The sequence below is a fragment of the Citrus clementina genome, unplaced genomic scaffold, assembly GCF_000493195.1.
Source record: "Citrus clementina cultivar Clemenules unplaced genomic scaffold, Citrus_clementina_v1.0 scaffold_3, whole genome shotgun sequence".
NCBI classification, from domain to species: Eukaryota; Viridiplantae; Streptophyta; class Magnoliopsida; order Sapindales; family Rutaceae; genus Citrus; species Citrus x clementina.
Window position 1 is genome coordinate 38,221,241 of NW_006262339.1, and position 19,343 is coordinate 38,240,583.

General features: G+C 32.7%; 2 protein-coding genes across 3 annotated transcripts; one reads left to right on the plus strand and one right to left on the minus strand.

Annotated features, from left to right (window-relative positions):
- The first annotated feature begins 121 nt into the window (after positions 1–121).
- LOC18045858 lies at positions 122–5,385 on the plus strand. 2 transcript variants are annotated; one of them, XM_006442942.2, is made up of 8 exons: positions 122–289; positions 941–1,050; positions 1,499–1,648; positions 1,746–1,981; positions 2,366–2,476; positions 2,991–3,035; positions 4,440–4,600; positions 4,985–5,385. In XM_006442942.2, exons 1-7 carry the CDS (start codon positions 202–204, stop codon positions 4,597–4,599), a joined length of 900 nt encoding a protein of 299 aa, XP_006443005.1. In that variant the 5' UTR covers positions 122–201; the 3' UTR covers position 4,600; positions 4,985–5,385. The 2 variants fall into 2 exon arrangements, with proteins under 2 accessions (XP_006443005.1, XP_006443004.1); XM_006442941.2 differs by having other exon boundaries at positions 214–851.
- Positions 5,386–5,465: 80 nt separating this feature from the next.
- LOC18046804 (probable fructokinase-4) lies at positions 5,466–8,503 on the minus strand. The gene is made up of 4 exons (XM_006442943.2): positions 8,006–8,503; positions 6,795–7,127; positions 5,950–6,066; positions 5,466–5,852 (listed from the first exon to the last, which is right to left on the minus strand). The coding sequence occupies exons 1-4, from the start codon at positions 8,414–8,416 to the stop codon at positions 5,724–5,726; spliced, it is 990 nt and encodes a 329-aa protein (XP_006443006.1). The 5' UTR covers positions 8,417–8,503; the 3' UTR covers positions 5,466–5,723.
- Positions 8,504–19,343: the final 10,840 nt, after the last annotated feature.

Below are 19,343 nucleotides of genomic sequence, written 5' to 3' on the forward strand. Positions count from 1 at the left end.
GATTTTAAATCCATTATTTATTGCAAAATTAATAAATTTATTTTTTTATAATAAGAATAAGATTGGTGATTAAAATAATTAGGCATATTATTAAACTTCACAAAGTTGATAAAAAATAATAACAACACGATAATTTATTTGTCCTTCGAGCTATCTTTAGTGAAGTTGATTTTTAGCTGCTGACACTCAATTTGAATGTAAATGGAGGAAACACTGAAGGCGTTGGAGAGCTCTCTTTCTCATATCAAATGGCGACTCAAATCCTCCTCTAAGCTTCGACTCGAGATTGGTCATCTTTATTTTCCCTCTTTTTATTATTATTATTTTTTTCATGATCTGTCGTCCCACTACATCTTATAATTTACTGATTCTTTCATTTTGTTTAGTATCTGAATTTATTTCCACTGTAATTTAGTTTTCTGGGTCACCTTCAAAATTTGGAATTTTGTTTACTTTCTGCGTTTTTTGCTTTTATTGTAGTTGTGAACTCATGGGAATTTCTTTTATTTTCCCTGCTGTTGTTTGGTAGATGAGAAAGTGAAGGAGAGAGGAAAGAAATTCTTGAAGTTGTTGAATGCTTTATCTTTTATGCTTGCATCCTGAATTTCTGTTCTGCTCAATGGCATCAAGTGTTAGCAAACAGAATGATTGTAAAGAAATTTAGGTTCTTCATAATTTACTTTATAACTGCCTTGTGTTTTTGCGTTGGCCAGAAACGATTGGTGCAACGTTCTTTTGGCTGCATTACTGCATAAACCTGATAGGTTTCGGTGCAAGGTTTAGGAACCTCATAGCTTTTTGCATCACTTCTGAGGTTACAGACTATGATTGTTACGTTCACTCATACTGAGGTCATATGGATATGTGCATGTTCATTAATATTATTGTATTGAATTGTATTCACTTTATAGTGAACTTGAATTGTTGGAACTTTTGGCAGATATTCTAGCATTATGCACAGGGATGAGGCCAGTCATAATGGTAGACTATGGTGGAAAGATGCCTGAACTGCAAGAGCACTTATGTGAACTTCTTAAGCGCTGTCAAAAGGTTTGACTCCTGGCTTATTCACTGGATAAGTTTATGAGAAATGTGATATATTGACATTGTGTTAGTGTTAGATGGGTTGATCTGTTCTGTGAAAGCGGGGTGCTCACTGTGTACACTCTCTGTAAATAGATAAAGTCGACGTGGTTGTATTGTGGGATGCTCACTGTTTGTTATGTAATTATATAGGTCATCAAATTTTATGTCAGTTATCTCTTGATAAGTATATGTTGTTATCTTACACAGTCATGGGGTTTTCTTATACCTGTTCTCTGTAGACATGCATTACCCTAAAACATCTAAGCATAGCTATCCGTTTCTTATTGGATGGTTAGATGTTAATATTATGGTTATACTTGTAAATAATGCAGCATCATTTTATCTTTAACTTTTCTTCTGTTTATTAAGAGCTTATTGTCTATCAAGATTTCAATATTTATTGTTTATCCAGGAATCACCCTCTTTTGAGCATCTAAGAGTAATGGTTATAGAAGATATGATATATTTGATACATGTTAAAGGACTTGCCGAATATGTTAGCTCAAGCTTGAGCTCAGAAGCTGAACTGCACTTCGTGGACCTAGAGCAGGATCCACCAAAGGTTGCTGCCCCCTATAGGTTTAAATTCCTTTTTTTTGCCACCCTTTGAATATACTCTTTTCTCCTCTTTACTGAATACAATTTCATTCCTTTACCAGATGATAACACTGAAAGAAAAAAGCTCAGTAGGGATGCAACTAATATCAGTTCAGAAATTGTTTTCATTAGTTTTTCCACCCAATGGAATGACCGATGAAATTAGGTTACCTAACAGGACAGATCACACCATTGAAGCCACATCTTCTAACATTACAATCTCTCCTCAATCTACTGAAGTTGTTGATCTCAGTAGCTGCATTTGCGACAGTCAGGTCACTATTCCAACTTTGAATGGGTAATTTCTGTAAACTTGGAAATACAATGTTGAGGGAATCCTTTATATGTACCTGTTGGATACTTGGACTATATTAGAGTTGCTTGAGTTGTGACAAGTTTCTGAGATCAGAGCATGGACTGTCTAAGAGGTCATTCATAAGCAGAATTGTCCCGTTTGAGAAGTCTTCTGGAAACCCGACTTAAATTAAAAATGCAGTTTGCTGCATTCTTGTATTCTGGATCTTCCTCTCAAGAAATTTGTCTATCATGCATCATGCATTAGCAGCTTCTTATTGTAATACAAAGAACTAACTACTCAATTTGTTTCAGAAATTTAATAAACTAGTGTTAGATGTTGCTATCATACCGTGGTGCAATAACACTGGGATTTGATATGCTTCAGATGGCTTCTTGGTTATCCAGTTGTGTATTTGTTTGACAAGGAGCATATTGCTGATGCTATTTATAATCTTTCAACCCAGTCTCTTCGTATCTTCAAAATTTTGGTCACCAGGTTTGTTGTTCCTCAACTTATCTCTCAATGCACATAGCTAGAAACTGAAGAATGACTCTAACTGCTCATGATAATAAAAATAGTGGCCTAGTTATAAAAGGGTCAAGCTTTTCTAAGAATATTTATTTTGGTCCAATTATCTCTATTTCGAACAAACTTTGCAATTGCATTGAATTTATTTTGATCTTCTCGTTGGTATACAAAAAGAATGTTTTCATTCCAAAGGCTGAAGTACTTAAACTGCTACTGCAGGGAACTCTTATTTTCAATCTTCCCCCTTGAAAGAAAGGAAATCAAGTTTCATAGATGTGCTTAGGAAATTGATCAATAGAAAATTGTTAGATTTACCAGTCAATTGTTGCTCAATTTTACATTAGTGACAAACAGATGACAGTTTCCTCGTCAAACATTTCCTTAAAAGTTTATTTCATCAAATATTTGACAAGAAGTAGCTTATGATCTTCCTTGAGTCTAAAACTAATAATTGACTGATGTCAAAGTTTGAACTTTTCAGGAATGGTCCCTTCAGTAAAGGATCTATGCCAGAAGAACTAATGAGGTAATATTTATTATTATAATTTTAGGTGGTAGAGTTTAGTCTAAACAAGATATGATGGCCTCTGAGTCCCAAGAAATGTGCATTTTGAGGTGAAATAGTTACAAATTGTGAAATTGGGAGGGATGTGATAATGATTATATGACCCTAGGTTCTTTTGTTTTTTATTTATTTTTTTTTTTTTCAAGATAAGGATATGACCCTTGGAGTGAGTTATTAGGACCTTTGGTTTTAAAAGAGGTAGGGGTTCAAAACCTTTGGGTCACATACTTGGGATGTTATATCTCATAATTTTTTGGCTACCAAGATTGTAGGATCCTGTAGTAGTCCTCAGTTTAGTACTTTGGCAAATTTTTTAAGAGAGGTCAATGATTGTGTTTCAGGCCAAACATATGTAGATAGATTAATAGTTTATTTCTACATTGAGATTATAAAAAATAAGCAGGTAAGACAAAATTAGTCTACAAAGATCATTGGTGTGGTTGTTAATGCAAGTGCGCCTTTCGTATATAAAAACACTTAAATCTCCCTTCATATTATCTAGTTATTATAACATGGTTGGGGCATATTTTGGCATTAAGCTGTATACTTGCTGACTTTAGCAAAATGATGGAATTTCGATATGCACCATGATGTGGCACATTGTCATCAGTACAACTTATTAGTGCAACTTGAGAGCTGCAGAAGGGTACAATTCCCTAATCAGGTCAATCTCAAGCTGGAAGTATTTCCGTCAAATATGCCAAATATGATTCCAGTTGTGCTGAATTTTTAAAGCATATGCCATCTGATGATGTCAGATAACCTCCTTGCCTCATCTCGATTATCTTGTGGGTTATGAGGCATCAATTTTCTTCAATTGGATTTGTTTGGTGCACTGTCTTTCTTAATGGTTTACCTATTTTTAATAGATGTAATGACATACAAGTCTTGCCTTAGTGCATCAAGATGAATGTCTGAAGGCACCACACTGTTTGTGCCTCCAAGGTGAAGTGTGGAGGTGTTGGGGGAAATACTTTAGATAGAAGGTTTTAAGGGATCCACTTGTGCAATACTACAATGGAAATGGACTGAATATGTTATACCACTGATCTTAATATGATTCTCATTGTGTTTGTTGTTTTAGTTGATAGTTATAGTATTCTTCATTGACATGCCATTCAGAAGAATCTATGGTGACATGCACTTGGTTATCAATGTTGTTTGTCAGATATGGAAGAGGCGCATGCTTCTGGACCACAATTATATAAAACTACTTTAATTACCTTAAGAGAAAGTGGGGATATTATCAGAAGCAAAATATTGTTAACGACTAAGGGGATGATTTATTTGCTTAACTGATTTTGAGATATTATTATCTATTTACCACATGTTGATATCTGTTTCCATGTGAAAATTGTTTTGTAGTTTCTCAGTGCCTTATGAACTGAGCATGGAGGGAAGCAATGAACCATGGGCAGAGATGTTTCTGGCTAAAATGCAATCAAAGTGGGCAAAATGCGATCCAACTTGGAGGACACTGCAGATGGAGGTAAGTGAATGCTTTCCACAAGCAATTGCATTATAGTAATATCATTCTCTACCAACGTCCACCTCTCTATTCCTTCCCCAACCTACCTCAAATATCGTCACCTTGCAAACTCAGACAATCTGGAAATGGAGCATATTCACTGAGAACGTAACTTGTGGCTGTGATTTTGTAGTATGATATCTATAGAAATTGCATGGAAAATTTTGTATTTTACATGTTGTACTTGAATAGGAAAGCTCCCTATTAATGAGTAAAATAGCATGGAAAATTTTGTATTGTAGATGTTGCTGGACTTGAAACAAAGTAATCAAGGGCGGTGAAAATATAAAATGTGACTAAACATTACACATACCAAACTATTCTGAGGCGACGATAGAATGAGTGAAAATTATTCTAAGGCCAAAAAAAAAAGGGACAAAAATAAACCACTTCAAAGATATGGTTCAAAAAGGCGCTTAAGCAGAAAGAAAAATAATTTCTTTGGATTGCTGCTAGGAACAGCAATGATTTTGACCGTACGCCATTTGGCATTTGCATGCAAGAAAACAGAGTCATTTCATCTTTTACTTTTTCATGTAAAAGGGCAGAAAGAGAGCCCCCCAGTCCCCACTCGATCACAAAGGAATGAACGGACTATAAATTTGAAACAACAAGGCTGTTTAATGCTTAAAGTACGTTTTCATTTTTGAAGCTTGTCATTAAAAAGGTTTCAAGTTTCATTTTTAATGGACAATTTTCATGTTTCAATCAAACACTTTAGTTCATGAGGGGAATGGCAGTTTGGGCCCTCTAAAATATCATTTTTCCCACTTGAGTCCTCCTTTTATGGGAAATGAGCTAAGAAAACTAAGGCTGCTCCTTAAATGATGGCTGCAAGCCCTTTTGATTTGATGAGATGGCAATCACGAGAAACGATAGTTTTATTCGCTAAAGCAGAGCAGCAACCTTTAAAGTTCAAAGCTCAAGTCTTCGATCATTACAAATAGGGAAAAACAAGTAACCTAAATATTGAAAAATAATAATAATACAGAAGAAACTTCTTTTCATTGAATTCAAAGCAACTTCCGTAGAAACAAAAAGAAAATTCAAAATACAAACAAAAAGAAAATTCAAAATACAAACAAAAAAAAAAAAATTGGAACTAATAATTTTGTTTATTATTACGCTCCTTTGAGTAAGTTGAGAGCTTCAGACTCTGTGGGTAGAGCTGGAATTGCTCCCTTCTTGGTGGTAGTGATGGCTCCACAGGCATTTGCAAATTTCAATATCTCCCGCAACCTTGGTTCATCCTGGAGGAAAAAAAAATCAATAGTAGATAAATAACCTTAAAATTAAAATCAAGATTAATAAATAGCAATTGTTATAATAATTATGAGAACAAGTTACCTCAAGAACAGATTGGTCATCAACAAGCTTCCCTAAAAGAGCACCAACAAATGCATCACCAGCGCCGGTTGTATCTACTGTGTTCACATGAAAAGCATCCACTGCTCCTCTGAAACTCTAAAATTTTCAGGAAAAAAAAAAACATGAAGAATAATTAGGTTACAGTTTCCCCCTCCATACTAACAGGTAATAATACTGTTTGATTATTAGAATATAACATGCTGATGTTAAGTGAACCTACAGATGAAACATTTGCGTTGGGATTATTAAAACTTAAAGGTAGGGTTAAAATTCTACCTACCTACCCCTTAATATTATTAAAATAAAAATAAAATATTTCACCAAAATTCAAGTTGGAGGGTGGGGGCTCCTCACTTACACAAGCAGATTCGGTTCCAAGGAAAAAAGACTTGAATAACAACAACAGGCCTTGTCCTTTAACATCAAGCCAAGAGACAACATCACCTATTGCTAATGGCTCTTCAACCAATAAAACACTTCTAACCAAAACTTCAAATTTCCCCATCACCTCACTAGACTTTTTTTTTTTTCGAGAATTAAAATTTTCTAGTACTTGCAACTTAAAAACAGCCCACAAAATTATAAATTCACAACTGACTACCCAGCTGGGTGCAAGTGGGCCTACTCCATTTTTATCAACACAAATCACACCAACCACCATACCAACTGTTTACTGCTAAAGTCTAAAATTTAAGCAACCTTCATCTATTCAACTAACAATCCAACTAAATAAAGAAATTGAATTCAGCTTAGCTGGCAAGTTTTCTATATATATATATATATATATATATATATATATTTTTTTTTTTTTTTTTTTTTTTTACCTTGGTGTAGTATCTGCAGCCATGCTCACCAAGGGTGACCAAAAGGAGTTTCAAGTTGGGATGCCAAAGCGACAATGCTGATTCATCATCAATCTTGTCACTCCCGGTGAGGAATTCAAGCTCCACATCACTGACTTTGATTACCTCGGCCTTGTCCCAGATGCTCATTATCTGCTCGCGCGCCTCCTCCGGCGAGGGCCACAACGGTAGCCGGAGGTTGGGGTCGTATGAGAGAAGGGCTCCTGCTTCCTTGGCTGCTTTCATTGCCTCCAAGTGCGCTGATCGGCATGGCTCCACTATCAGGCTTATTGACCCATAGTGGAAAACTTTGGCCTGCACGCAGACCAAACTAAAATTAAGATAAACAAAAAACACAAGTAAAATTGAAAAATAAAATTAAAAAACGTGTGAAATGTGAATGCAAGGCGCGTGAGGATTTTAGTCAAAAAGTAGCTACTATTAAAGACAATAATGGCTCTGAACACAAATATTTCATGAGTGTTTTAACCGTATCGAATTAACTAATATTTTTTGGGACATTAATAATTAATTTCGGAAATGTAAATGGAAGGCGCGTGGGAAAGAGACAACAATTAAAAAGAATCCGTAGGAAGGGTCCACGGTATAATAATGGAATCCAGGTGGTGGGTAAAAACTACACGATTAGATCTGAGTGCCGAACGCATGCGGCGTCCCACATCTAATAAGTCTGACGTGTCGAGTTTTTAATTCTTTGCTCTGCCGCGCGTGAGAGCACGTGACGTTAACACCTAAGCCGCTATACTCCTCATCCCAAAAAAGAATAATGATCAGAGTCAGCTTTTCTATTTAGAAATTCAACGAGGGCCGCTTGATGTCATGATTCACGCCTCAAGTGGAACCCGCCTGCGATGATATAAGCTGGATCAACAGAAAATTACTTAAGATGTGTCTAAAGATTTAAGTCATCCCCTGTGACTCCATCAACCAACGGGCTGGACGGTGATTTAGCGCCGCCGTTGCAAAAATCCAAAAGTCAATATTTTTTTTTTTTTTTTTTTTGTTCAGCTCGGACTCGAATGAGAAAATCTAGCGAGAGAAATTGGGAGTGAAAAGAAAGTAAGTGGGACCCGCTGTCCCGGTAAGTGGCAAGATCCCGCAGACCGCGCGTGAAATTCATGCAAAAGGATCACAAAAGTAAAAACAAAATTGAAAAAAAAAAATTAACGTACAGATCTGATCAGCTCAAGATTAAGCTCGTCGGGTCTCAAGAGCATATCAGCGCTGGGGTTTCTGTAAAACATGAACTCGCGCTCGCCGTCAGCCCGCAGGGTCACGAATGCAAGGGCAGTTCTGGCACCCTGGTCAAAGTTGATGCCGTCAGCGCTGACTCCGTTCTCCTTCAAGATCCCAGCGAGCATGTGACCGAACTCGTCGTCGCCGAGCTTGCCGACGAAGGCTGCCTTGCCGCCGAGGCGAGCTACGGCTATGGCGACGTTGGCGGGGGCGCCGCCGGGGGCCTTGAGGAATCCGGGGGCCTCGGCGAGGGAGACGCCGGAGACCGTCGGGACGAAGTCGATGAGCATCTCACCGAAGGACACGATCAGGCTTGAGGAGGATGAAACGGCGCCGTTGGTAGCCATTTGTACAAAAATCGAAACGATGTGTATTGAATGGAGAGAGAGTCTATGAAGAGAAATAAAATCAATAGAGAGAGAGAGAGAGAGAGAGATGAAGAAGTAAGTGGGAAGCGGTATTTATAGAGAGGAGTGGTGGGTGTCGTTAGAAATTGGATTAAATTTAATTAATAATTAAAAAATAGAAAAAAAGAGTAAGCGTAATTTATGGGTAAGTGATATTAATTGGAGATCTTTTTCCTTCTGGAATTTCTTTTCTCGTCTTCCATTGTAATTGCAATTGCCTTGGTTTGGATAATAATTTGTTTTAGATATTTATTTGTGGGTCCATGCAATATTTTATTTATTTATTTATTCTTATAATTTTGTTTCTCATTTTAGATTTAAGTTTAACTAGGGACTCAGGAGACTTTAACACTTGAAAAGGACTGGAAACGATTTTATATGGGATAAATATTTTTGGAGATTTTTTCTATTCATGGAAGGTATGAGATTATTTTCATACCTAATTTCTTATTCGGAAAAGGGATAGAAAAATTTTTTTACCTAATTTTTTTTTTGTGGAGGGGACAAAGATGAGATGTAATCCCCATCCCATCCCCTACTTATTTCCTCATTTTAATTTTTTATTTTTTTATTTTTAAAAATTATTAGTAAATAAATAATAAATTTTGAATTATAAAATTATAAATGTTGGTAAAAATAACAAATATCAAAATATTTTTATTATTAAACTTTTAGGCCTAATTAACTAATTAAAGTCCTAAATTTTTATTTAGGACATTAAAAAGACCGGATAGATTCTATTAGCCTAAAAATTTTGTTTTAATTTTAATATTCATTAAATATTTTAAACTTAAATCTATTTTTTATTTATTTTTAGATGTTATAATTGCCCACAACGAATCACAATTTTTATATCTAATCTAATATTTGCTCTTGATTTGCTTCGACTTAACTATTGTGCTGTAAAGGGAATAGTCCATATTTATAAAGTGTTCACGCCACCATTGAAAAAGTTAATTTTGAATCTAAATTCGATTTTATTTGTAATAATTTTGTATTAAACTATTAATTTGTTCATGATAGTTTGTAAAAGAAGTTTGTATGCGTTACTTACTAATTTAATGTATGTGACTTTTGTAATGGATATTAATGTAAGATATATTTCGAACTTTACTTTTATTTGAATTTTTTATTTAATATGATTAACTCAAAATCGAAAACAAAAGAATGTATTAGTTATTCGGAAATCGGGGACCCTCGGGAATCCCATGTTCTTATTCGGGGAAATGATGGAGATTCTCTCAAGTAATTCTAACGAGGACGGGGATGGGGAGGGGACAAGGACATAGGCAAAATATTGGGGATGGGTACAGAGAGATCGGTCCCCTCCCCTCACCTCCCCATTGCCATCCCTAGAGGGAATGAGGTGAAATCTCCATCTTTTCTCTATTTTTTATTTTATTTTTTAAAATTATTAGAAAATAAATAATCAAATTGAAATTGTAAAATAATATTTATTCAAACAACATAAATATTAATTAAGATAAAATTTTAATACAATTTAAATTTAACCACAACTCAAAGCACAATCCACAAACAGAGGAGGAGTAAGAGGTAAGAGCTTTTATTGAAAGTATTAATTTAAGTACCTATATCTATTTTATCTATTTCATTATTGACATTAAAGTAATTTTTTATTATAAAATTATGAAAATTGACTAAAATAATTATTATGATGATTTATATTTTGTAGTGTAACTTTTGTAATGGATTAATATTAATGTAAGATATATTATCAAATTTTACTTTTATTTAGAAAATTTTTAATATGATTAAATTAAATTAAAAACTAAAAATGTATCAGTTATTCGATAATCATGGATTTCATTTCCTCTCCTCAAGCAATTCTATTGGGGGGGCAAGAAAGGGACAGTGACATATGCAAAACATTGAGACTGAGTACGAAAATGTTGGTCCCTTTCCTTCTCTCCCCATTGTCGTCCCTAAGTTTAATTACTTACAAAATATAGCTTTATGAGTTTCTTTTGAATTAATATTTAAGATTGAAAATCCGATTCGTAATAGATTTGAACTATTTTAAAAACCTTCGGTCTCTTTCACATTACACACTGAGTAACTCGAAATGTCTTGATATGATATTTATATTAATGAAACAAAAGAAAGTTCATAAATTTATTATTCATTTAACAAATTTATTAATAAAGAATAATGAAGATTAATAATTTTGTCTACAAATATACAAAAAAAGAATATTGGAATTAATTAAGTTAAATAATCCAAAAATATTTGAAGAAAGCATGTTGGAAGTGAGAGGGAATGGGTTGCAAGTTTACGTAGCTCGTTAATAGAGAGAATCACGTTGCCCAGTGGGCAGTGGCTGTCATTAATTGAACAAATAATACAAAACAACACATTCATCTTCTTCTTTTTATTAAAAAAAAAAAAAAAACAAATTTAATAATCAAATACTGTCTAATCTTACCGTGGTTTTTCTGTATTTTAATTTATTTTTTTAACATTAGTCGGTGTTTAATTAATTAATAAATTAACAACACAAAATCGCCCACTCCCATGACAAAATCCAACTTGTATTCTAGAATGTTCTAATCATCCGTGACTTTTTCTTTTTCTTTTTTTTAATTTTTAATTTTTAATTTTGACAGAAATTTACTGGAACCTACCTTGATCAAACGCAATGACAGAAAAATACAATTCAAATGTTGAAAATAAATAAAAAAAAACAGAGTCTTAAACATAGTCGAAAACAATGCACTCAACTTGTTGGTCTCATGTCTCGAACGTTTTTGTTAGTCATTCATACAATATGTTATTAATTATTTATCAAATAAACGTTTAAAATAATTATTTTTCCCTTTTTTATCTATTAATTTTATTTTTAAAATAGTAAAATAAATATAATAATAATGATTGTAAATGTTATTTATTTTTAGACAGAATCTTCATCATTAAGTCGATAAACTAACAAATTTTTTTTTTTCTTTACGAGCTAGAAAGATTGCTAGATTAGGATAATCCCTTATAGGAAAATATGTATGGAGTAATAAATTAAAAAACAAAAATCCTATTTTCCTGGAGAGATAATCTCTTTTAGTTGAATTTACTTCAAAGAAAGAAAGTGAATCCGTTCAAAAGGATTAGAATGGTATCCGCAATCCTCTATTAATTAAACTTCTGATTCTTGAGGTTTCTAATTCCATTAAACTTGTTATCTTATGTGAAAGATTCAATTGGATTTGGATCATATTCTTGCATTTTTCTTATGAATAACATCTTGGATTAGTTCAGAACACATTTATCAAGTGATTTATTCAAGTCTATCTATCAAATTAGGAGGACTAGTTAGAAATTGATTTGGATTTTGGATAAAACAAATTCATCCAAAATTTTATCCAATTAAATGTCTAATCGAACTTGAAAAACCAGAGTATTTTGTTGAGACATTTTTCGAATTTTAAAAATTCATTTTAAGACTCTCTTGGAATCTTCAGAATTATCATATTTTTTTTATTAAACAAATTATAAACACTTAGTAGAATTTATAAATTTTATCACAGAATACAAAGACCTTTAAAACTATGTAAACAACTCAAAAACTTGAAATTAAAAATCCAATGGCCCTAATCCTAGTCTATTAAGAAAGACATTTTGGATAATGTTGATAACAAAATTATGGAAAAACGTTATTTAATCATAAAAATGCATCATGGGCAAATTTATATATATATACAAAAATGTTTAAGTCCGAAATTTTAAAGAGAAAGTTACAGTTTTAAGCTTTTAAAATCGTGCGGTTTTAAAACTTTCTTGCACTTTAAAATCCTTAATATATATATATATATATATATATATATATATATGAATGAAAGATATAACTTCTGTATTTATTATTATTTTTTAAAATTATCCCTGCAGAGTAAGTTACCCCTATCCAATCGTTACTCCTTTTTTTTTAATACCTTAATTGTAATTTTTATTAGACTCAAACTCAAACCCTAACATTTTATCATATATTCAACATCTTAAATTTCATCTATCTCTTCAGATAATTTAGGTCCAAATTTAACATTTTACGGTTACCCAATCAGTTTCTCTCGAAAAAAATAAAAAATTGTTTGTCAGTGGGTTGATTTTGATCCCACAACCACAGATGATATAAAAACCCACATTTTTAGACAAAGTCTGAGTTGATGAAAATGGTGGGTCACCGTCCGTCACCCATAGTTTTTATAAGTTTAATTTTTATTTTCTTGTTCTGTTACGTTGAAAATCAAAATCATAAAACCATTAAAGTGGCTGCCCACTTGCTTGTTGTGCACATTACAGCAGTCGATGAAGATCAATTATTATTTTTTATCAGAAATTTCTCAGCAGACAGTCTTTTTGTTGCCACAACTCAGAACCGAGAATGAAATTGATAAGAAATTCCCCTAGTCCCAAGTCCCAAGTCCCTACCACGACACAACACTCACTCCACACCAAATTCATTTGGAATTTTATTTATAATTTTTTTTTTCTAAACTTTAAATGGGTTATTTTATTTTTAAAAATTTATTGTTAAGATGAGCCCAATTATTAAGCTATATTAAAAATTTTAAACTGCATATTACAAACAGCATTTAAATTACATTACAGGATATATTTTTTTGTATATATAAACCATATAAAATCTCTTTCTAAATTTGATAAGTCATTGCTTTCCGATTGGTTGTAGCCATGCTTGATTGAGTTTACTTTGGTATTTATTTATTAAATAAATTTCTGAATGTGGGTAGTGAGTCAAATATTAGTTGTCGTATTTGATGAGTTGATCATGACTCTCTTCTACAACATGTGCATTATTATTTTTTTTCAAACAGTTTTTTTGATTTGTAATTATTATATGTCGTGTTTAGTGCATTTTGTTTTGCAAACTCGCAACTTGCCAGATTGGCAGATCCCATGTGCTTGCAAGAAACCCCCTTTTTTTTAAAAAAAAAAGGTAGTTTCAATTGATTTATTCTGATGCAAATCAAATCTATTTGGAACTTTGTTTTTAAGGAATTTATTTGTAATATTGAAAAAAAAAATACGAACTTCATTTTCCTTTTTTTTTTTCTTCCAAGTTATTACCTAGAAAAACAATAAAAGAAAATGATGGATTTGTTTGAAATCGGAGACGACAATAGCCATGCTCCAAAAGACAACAAAATATAGAAATAGAAACATGTTTCAACATTTTGAAAAAAAAAAAGTCCTACATAAATGCCAATTTGGTGGAGACAAAATCTTTGCTACTTTAGTTTTTGAAGTAAAATAAGGATAGTATATGAAGACGATTTACTTATTAAATAATGAAGACAATTTACTTATTAAAGAAACTATGGTTCAAAACAACTACATCTAATTTGACACCCCATATATTAACCTTATATCTGAGGACAAATGTTTGATGACATATGTTTGAGGGAAGCGAACGAGTTCCTTTTGTATAAAAGATAGAATTTTATTTTAATTAAGGGAAAATGACACCAATTCTCCTTTAGTTTGATAAACAGTCACATATGTTATTTTTTCAGATAACATACATCCATTTATATGTTTAAAAATAATTATACGAACTATTTTTTAGAAATATAAACTCATTTTTATATTTAGAAATTATTACATATTCATATAGACCCCCATGGTTTGTCTAGAAAGAGAATCTACGTGTTCCAAAAGGGGTGTATGTGACTATTTTTAAAAATATAGAGTTTTTGTAACCATTTCACCAAATCACGAGAGTGTTAGTGTCTTTTTTTCCTTTAATTAATTTATCTTGTTTTTTAATTATGACGGGAATATTCTTATGGTATATTAGTCTCTATTCATGTCATGAATTTTTCCAATATCACGTTACTTCGTATATGAAATTTTATCCCAAGTTTATATGTGTATTATTCATTTACTGTATTTTGTTTTATTAGAAACTATTGATACAAATTTTGTCCCAACTTATGATGTAGAAATTTCGACTGAGGACGACCCCCTTAAGACTTGGGTTCCTCTTTGTTGGATTTGATAATAGTGAGTTTATCATTTGGATTGATCTTAATGGGTCTTTATATATCCTCTTCTGAGTTTACTTCTTTAGGCAATCAAAATGTCCTTATTTAATGATACTCTATAAACACAAGAAAAATATCAGAGGGCCGACTTTGCCGGCGTAAACTCTCCGACGGTCAAGTCAGTCATTGGACTTTTGAAAATATAAATTTAGAAAGAGAAATATTAGAGGGAGAAAGTTAGCCCTTTTTACTTTTGAGTCTCTTTCTTCTTAGCTTTTACAGAGAATGAAAGACATATTCATCGGCCAAATTGATTTGACTTGAGTCCTAGTTATTTTGATGACAAATGTCATTGTTCTTGTGACATTTGGCAGCACTTGTCTTTTAGTACCAATGTTGATTGACACATGGATATACAAACTTGTTTACGGATTAAAGGAATAAATATTTTATCCTTAGGTTATTTTTACTAAGACCTTGGGATCATAGGAGCCTTCAAACTTAGGAGGTTTGTCCTAGGATAAGAGCTTATAATATCGACATCTTTTGGGCTTTGAAGGCTTATTACTTAGGAATATCATTCTAGGTGGTTTGTCCACCACTTCGTGAGAATAATTGAGAGAAAATTTATTAGATAGGTCTTATTGAGATTAAATTTATTTAGGCCTTATTAGGCTTATTTTATATTTGGTCCAACAGAAACTAATTACGGATTTTGTAGCCACCGAAAATCAAATTTATAGATCTAGAGATAGGGCCTGATATAGAAACTTATTTCATTAACAATACAAATTAATAATTTATAAAATTGATCCCAATACCCTTTTTTTCATAAATTTACTCCCACTTAAACAAAATTTTAAAAAATAATATAACAATTGAGTCGAGTCAATTACCCATACTAGCTTCTACGTACTTCCGCCCAATTTTAGAGAATCCTCCCTCTTTATATATCTGAAACCTAAAAGTTTTTTTTGTCTCAGTTCACCTTTTCAAATAAGGGTTGCATTAAAAAATAAAGAAAAAAATCACACACGGAGTGGACCCTTCATTTGTCAATTTGTATCAAAGAGGTCCCAAACTGCTTTTAAAATAACCAAATTATCCCCAGTATTTCATTTTCAATCATAAATAAGAGCATGCAACTTGATACCAAACAATATCTTAATCATTTGAATAGCGATGGAACCTCCTCATCTAAATAATGAGATTGAGAGTTTAAGTCTCCTTAAGTGTGTTACAAGAATAAAATTTATCTTTTTTTTTTCTCAATAATGGGGGCGATCTCAGTAAACGTTTTCAACAAAATATACTTTGTAATATAATAATAAAAGAAAATAAAAGTGAGTAGAGTCACCGAGTCAGATCATTCCTTAGATTATTTTACTGAAATAAAAATTAACATCTCGTTTTCACAAAATTTGATCGATAAGATGTCGAGATGTTTAAATATAGATTACGTGTGACAAGACTCTCTAAGTGGTCATAATTTTCGAGAGCTTAGTGCCTCACGTACCCTCAAAGATTCAAAGCTTTGTCTTTAGCAAGCACTTGGTGAGTTTGGATGACGATATGGAAAGCACTTCCGAATAAACACTTCCTCCTAAGTTCGTTTGACATTTTGTAGCTCATATGATCCAAAGAAGGAAACCCTTTGCCTGCCTTTGATTGATTTGATGCGAAGCTATTCACTTTTGCAAATACATTTCCGGAACTGAAGCTTCATTAAAGTCGATGCATTCACGAAAACAGATGCACGAGAAAAAACAATTTTTTTCTTAATTTATATTTGTATTAGAATTGTAATTAATAAATTTGACCCACCATATCTCCTTAGCCTTAGGAAGACAATATTATCCAATTCTTTTACCATAAAGATGTTTGATTATCATATCTAAAATACATGAGGCATGTGACACGCCTTCCCCCCCCCCCCGCCAAAACCACACCAGACTCCATCTTTAAGGATTAGAAATTAGAATAATACTATATCTTATTGAAATATAAGTTTTGTGTATTATAAATTTTTTAAAATTTATGTTATATTTCTCAAGTTTTTGATTGTATGTTCGATTTTTTTTTTTCATATTTATGCACTTAATTGTTATAAGATGCAATAATATGTTTTTTTTTTTTTTGAATACTGATTAATCATCAGATTACTGTATTACACAGATATTTACAACAACTGCTATTGTAGCAGAGATATTACACTGATATTTACAATCAGATATACATGATTAGGACTTACATTATTACAATAAATTCTATGAAGTACATGTCCAGACAAATAACCCCTCACAGGAGAGGAATGCTCATACTCCACTTGCATTTCGCAAGGGAGAATGATTTTTAAATATAAAAAATATTTAGCCCCCACAAAAGTATTGTGGGGGCTAGAACCGCTGCCCTCACAAGCCGAAGTGGCGATGCAATAATATGTTAAAAAAAAAAGAATGCATCACATGACAAGACCTTCATAGTTAAATGGCAACTCACTAGCAATAAGTACATAAAAAAATTAGGTCCATAATCACTCTAGTGGATAATTTTGGAGAATTTGTTATAAGACAGATAATCTTTTTTATTTTATTCTTACACTAATTCCTTATTTGCAAATTAGAGGGGAAAAATGGGTATAAATTCCTACAAGCACCCAAATAGTCAAATGTTGCTTCCCAAAATGTATACTGAATATTATAATTCTCAATATAAAATAAAACGGGCAACTTTAGGTTCATTTTCTCTTCAACGATTCACAATTATCTCCATCATTTTCAGAATATCAACTCATGTCAACTTGTGCCACATTATATAATTCAATAAAGATTATAGTATCTTTTTTAAAAAAAAATCTATTTATGTGATTAAAAAAGTGCGGTGGAAAGGATAAATTCTTAGATAAATAAAATATATTCAAAAGAGAATACAACAAGCATACTTGTGAGGCTGCCACGTGCAAACTTTTAAAGAAAAGAAACAGGAATAAAATTAAAATAAAATACTTTTGAAAAAAGAAAAAATAATTAACTACATAAAACTTAATTATTAGGCAGACACAATTCTTATCAAAAAGGAAAAAAAAAAAAAATACACAGTTTGTTTGATTCAAATCATCATTCATGTAATTGATGGTAACCCTATTACATGAATGCTTGTCTGGTTTAGGATAGAGAGATGGATAATTTCTGCCTATCATATATGCAGACGATGAACAAATATATCACATGACGACAATTGGCTATTTACGATAATACTACATTAGTAAATATTAGAATACAAAAATAGTACCACATAAAAAAAAATTAGGTAGAGCAAACGAGGCCTACTAGGCAAGTAAAATGAGATTTTGAATTAAATTCTGACGTCTCTATTTCGTCTCTGTGAAATTTTTTTATCATTAGAATCATATAACCTTATTTGATATCGATGATGATCCTGACATCGTAAAGGAGAGCGATCGCATTCTATGAGAGCTTACTTGGCTTTCCTTTGGGTCAAAATCAGATAAGCTGCCGTCTTGAGAATCTGATTCGCTTGCGGATAAGCCCTCATCTTCAATATCATCCCGAAGTTCGGATAGTGATTGATCGGTGGAATCACTTTCTGCCTCTGTGGCACCTGGAGAAAAAGAATCATAGGTGGATTCTACGCTTTTCACCATTAAGTGCTATGTTCCTGTAATAGAGCTCCAATTCTTTCCTCCGCCATGGCAGTAAAGCGCCCAACAGGCTCCAGTGACTGCTCATGTTTTGATTTTTCCAGCCCCTGCAAATGAAATGCGAACTTAAATTTAGAGCAAAACTGCTCCTATATCGATTCCAACGTTCACCAAGTAAACCAAACTACACATCAAAAGAAAATGAAAGATAATTACACCAGAATGCTTAAAATAGAGCTAGGCATTGGCAGTGCAGGAATTGGGAGAAAAATGAAAGATAAAACTAAAAGGGAACTTCATTTTCAATTTTAAGGGATAATCCTTTCATTGCATTTTGTGCATGGATGCATTGGCTTGCCAACCAAAGCAGAGATCAAGGGGAAAAAAGGGAAAAATCAATCAAAGCACTCCTAAATCCTAATACCTCCATTTTCTTTTTTTGCCACTCCTGTCATTTCCGTGATCCTTCATCATATTAGAGCTATGACATAATGCTAAATCTTGCATTTCTCAATTAGAGTTTTAACCAATTGTATATTGATGCATTTTGGAATTATCTTGCAAATTAACGTCAATTGTGCCACATCAGTCGGCAGGTCACAACCTTTCTGTTAATTACTTGGGTGATGGGGACTAAAGTTGGCAAGAAATGAAATAGAAATTTGGCTGGGACTCTTGTTGGGCTGTGCTTTTCCTTTTTCAATCAATTTTTTTTTTTTTGGGGACTAGTCCATTAAATTCCCCAAAATAAGGACTGTAATTCTTTGGTATTATTGATTACTCTCCTTCGTTCTATTGCTGTTTAAATTGTGAGCAAGAAAAGCCAGTCTAAACAGATCACTAATGAGGGTGTTCTTGGAACCAAAAAAAAAAAAAAATGGTCAATATTGACACGAATAATCGGGGCAAGTTGCCACTGGCCATATTCTGATAGTTAAATTGAGGAACTAAAAGTTTCCCAGAAAATTTCATCACTCATATGGCCACCTCCGGTCTGTTCTAACAGTTTGTGTGAATGCTTTTCTTTTTCATTCTCGTCCATATTCAGGAGTTAATGACTTTCACATGTAATTCTCAAGATATGTTTGAAAATAAACAGAAAACACTTTGAAAGTTGTCCATTGGAGAGACAAACTCCAATCAGAGAGGGAATCCTTTATACGTGTACCTGTTGCTGTTGGATACTTAGACTATTTTA

Coding starts and splice junctions, on each gene's coding strand:
- LOC18045858 (XM_006442942.2), top strand. CDS start 202: ATGGAGGAAACACTGAAGGCGTTGGAGAGCTCTCTTTCTCATATCAAA. Junction 2,477..2,990: donor TTCAAAATTTTGGTCACCAG/GTTTGTTGTTCC, acceptor TGAACTTTTCAG/GAATGGTCCCTTCAGTAAAG. Junction 3,036..4,439: donor ATGCCAGAAGAACTAATGAG/GTAATATTTATT, acceptor ATTGTTTTGTAG/TTTCTCAGTGCCTTATGAAC.
- LOC18046804 (XM_006442943.2), bottom strand. CDS start 8,416: ATGGCTACCAACGGCGCCGTTTCATCCTCCTCAAGCCTGATCGTGTCC. Junction 7,128..8,005: donor ATCTTGAGCTGATCAGATCT/GTACGTTAATTT, acceptor GTCTGCGTGCAG/GCCAAAGTTTTCCACTATGG. Junction 6,067..6,794: donor GCTGCAGATACTACACCAAG/GTAAAAAAAAAA, acceptor TGAAAATTTTAG/AGTTTCAGAGGAGCAGTGGA.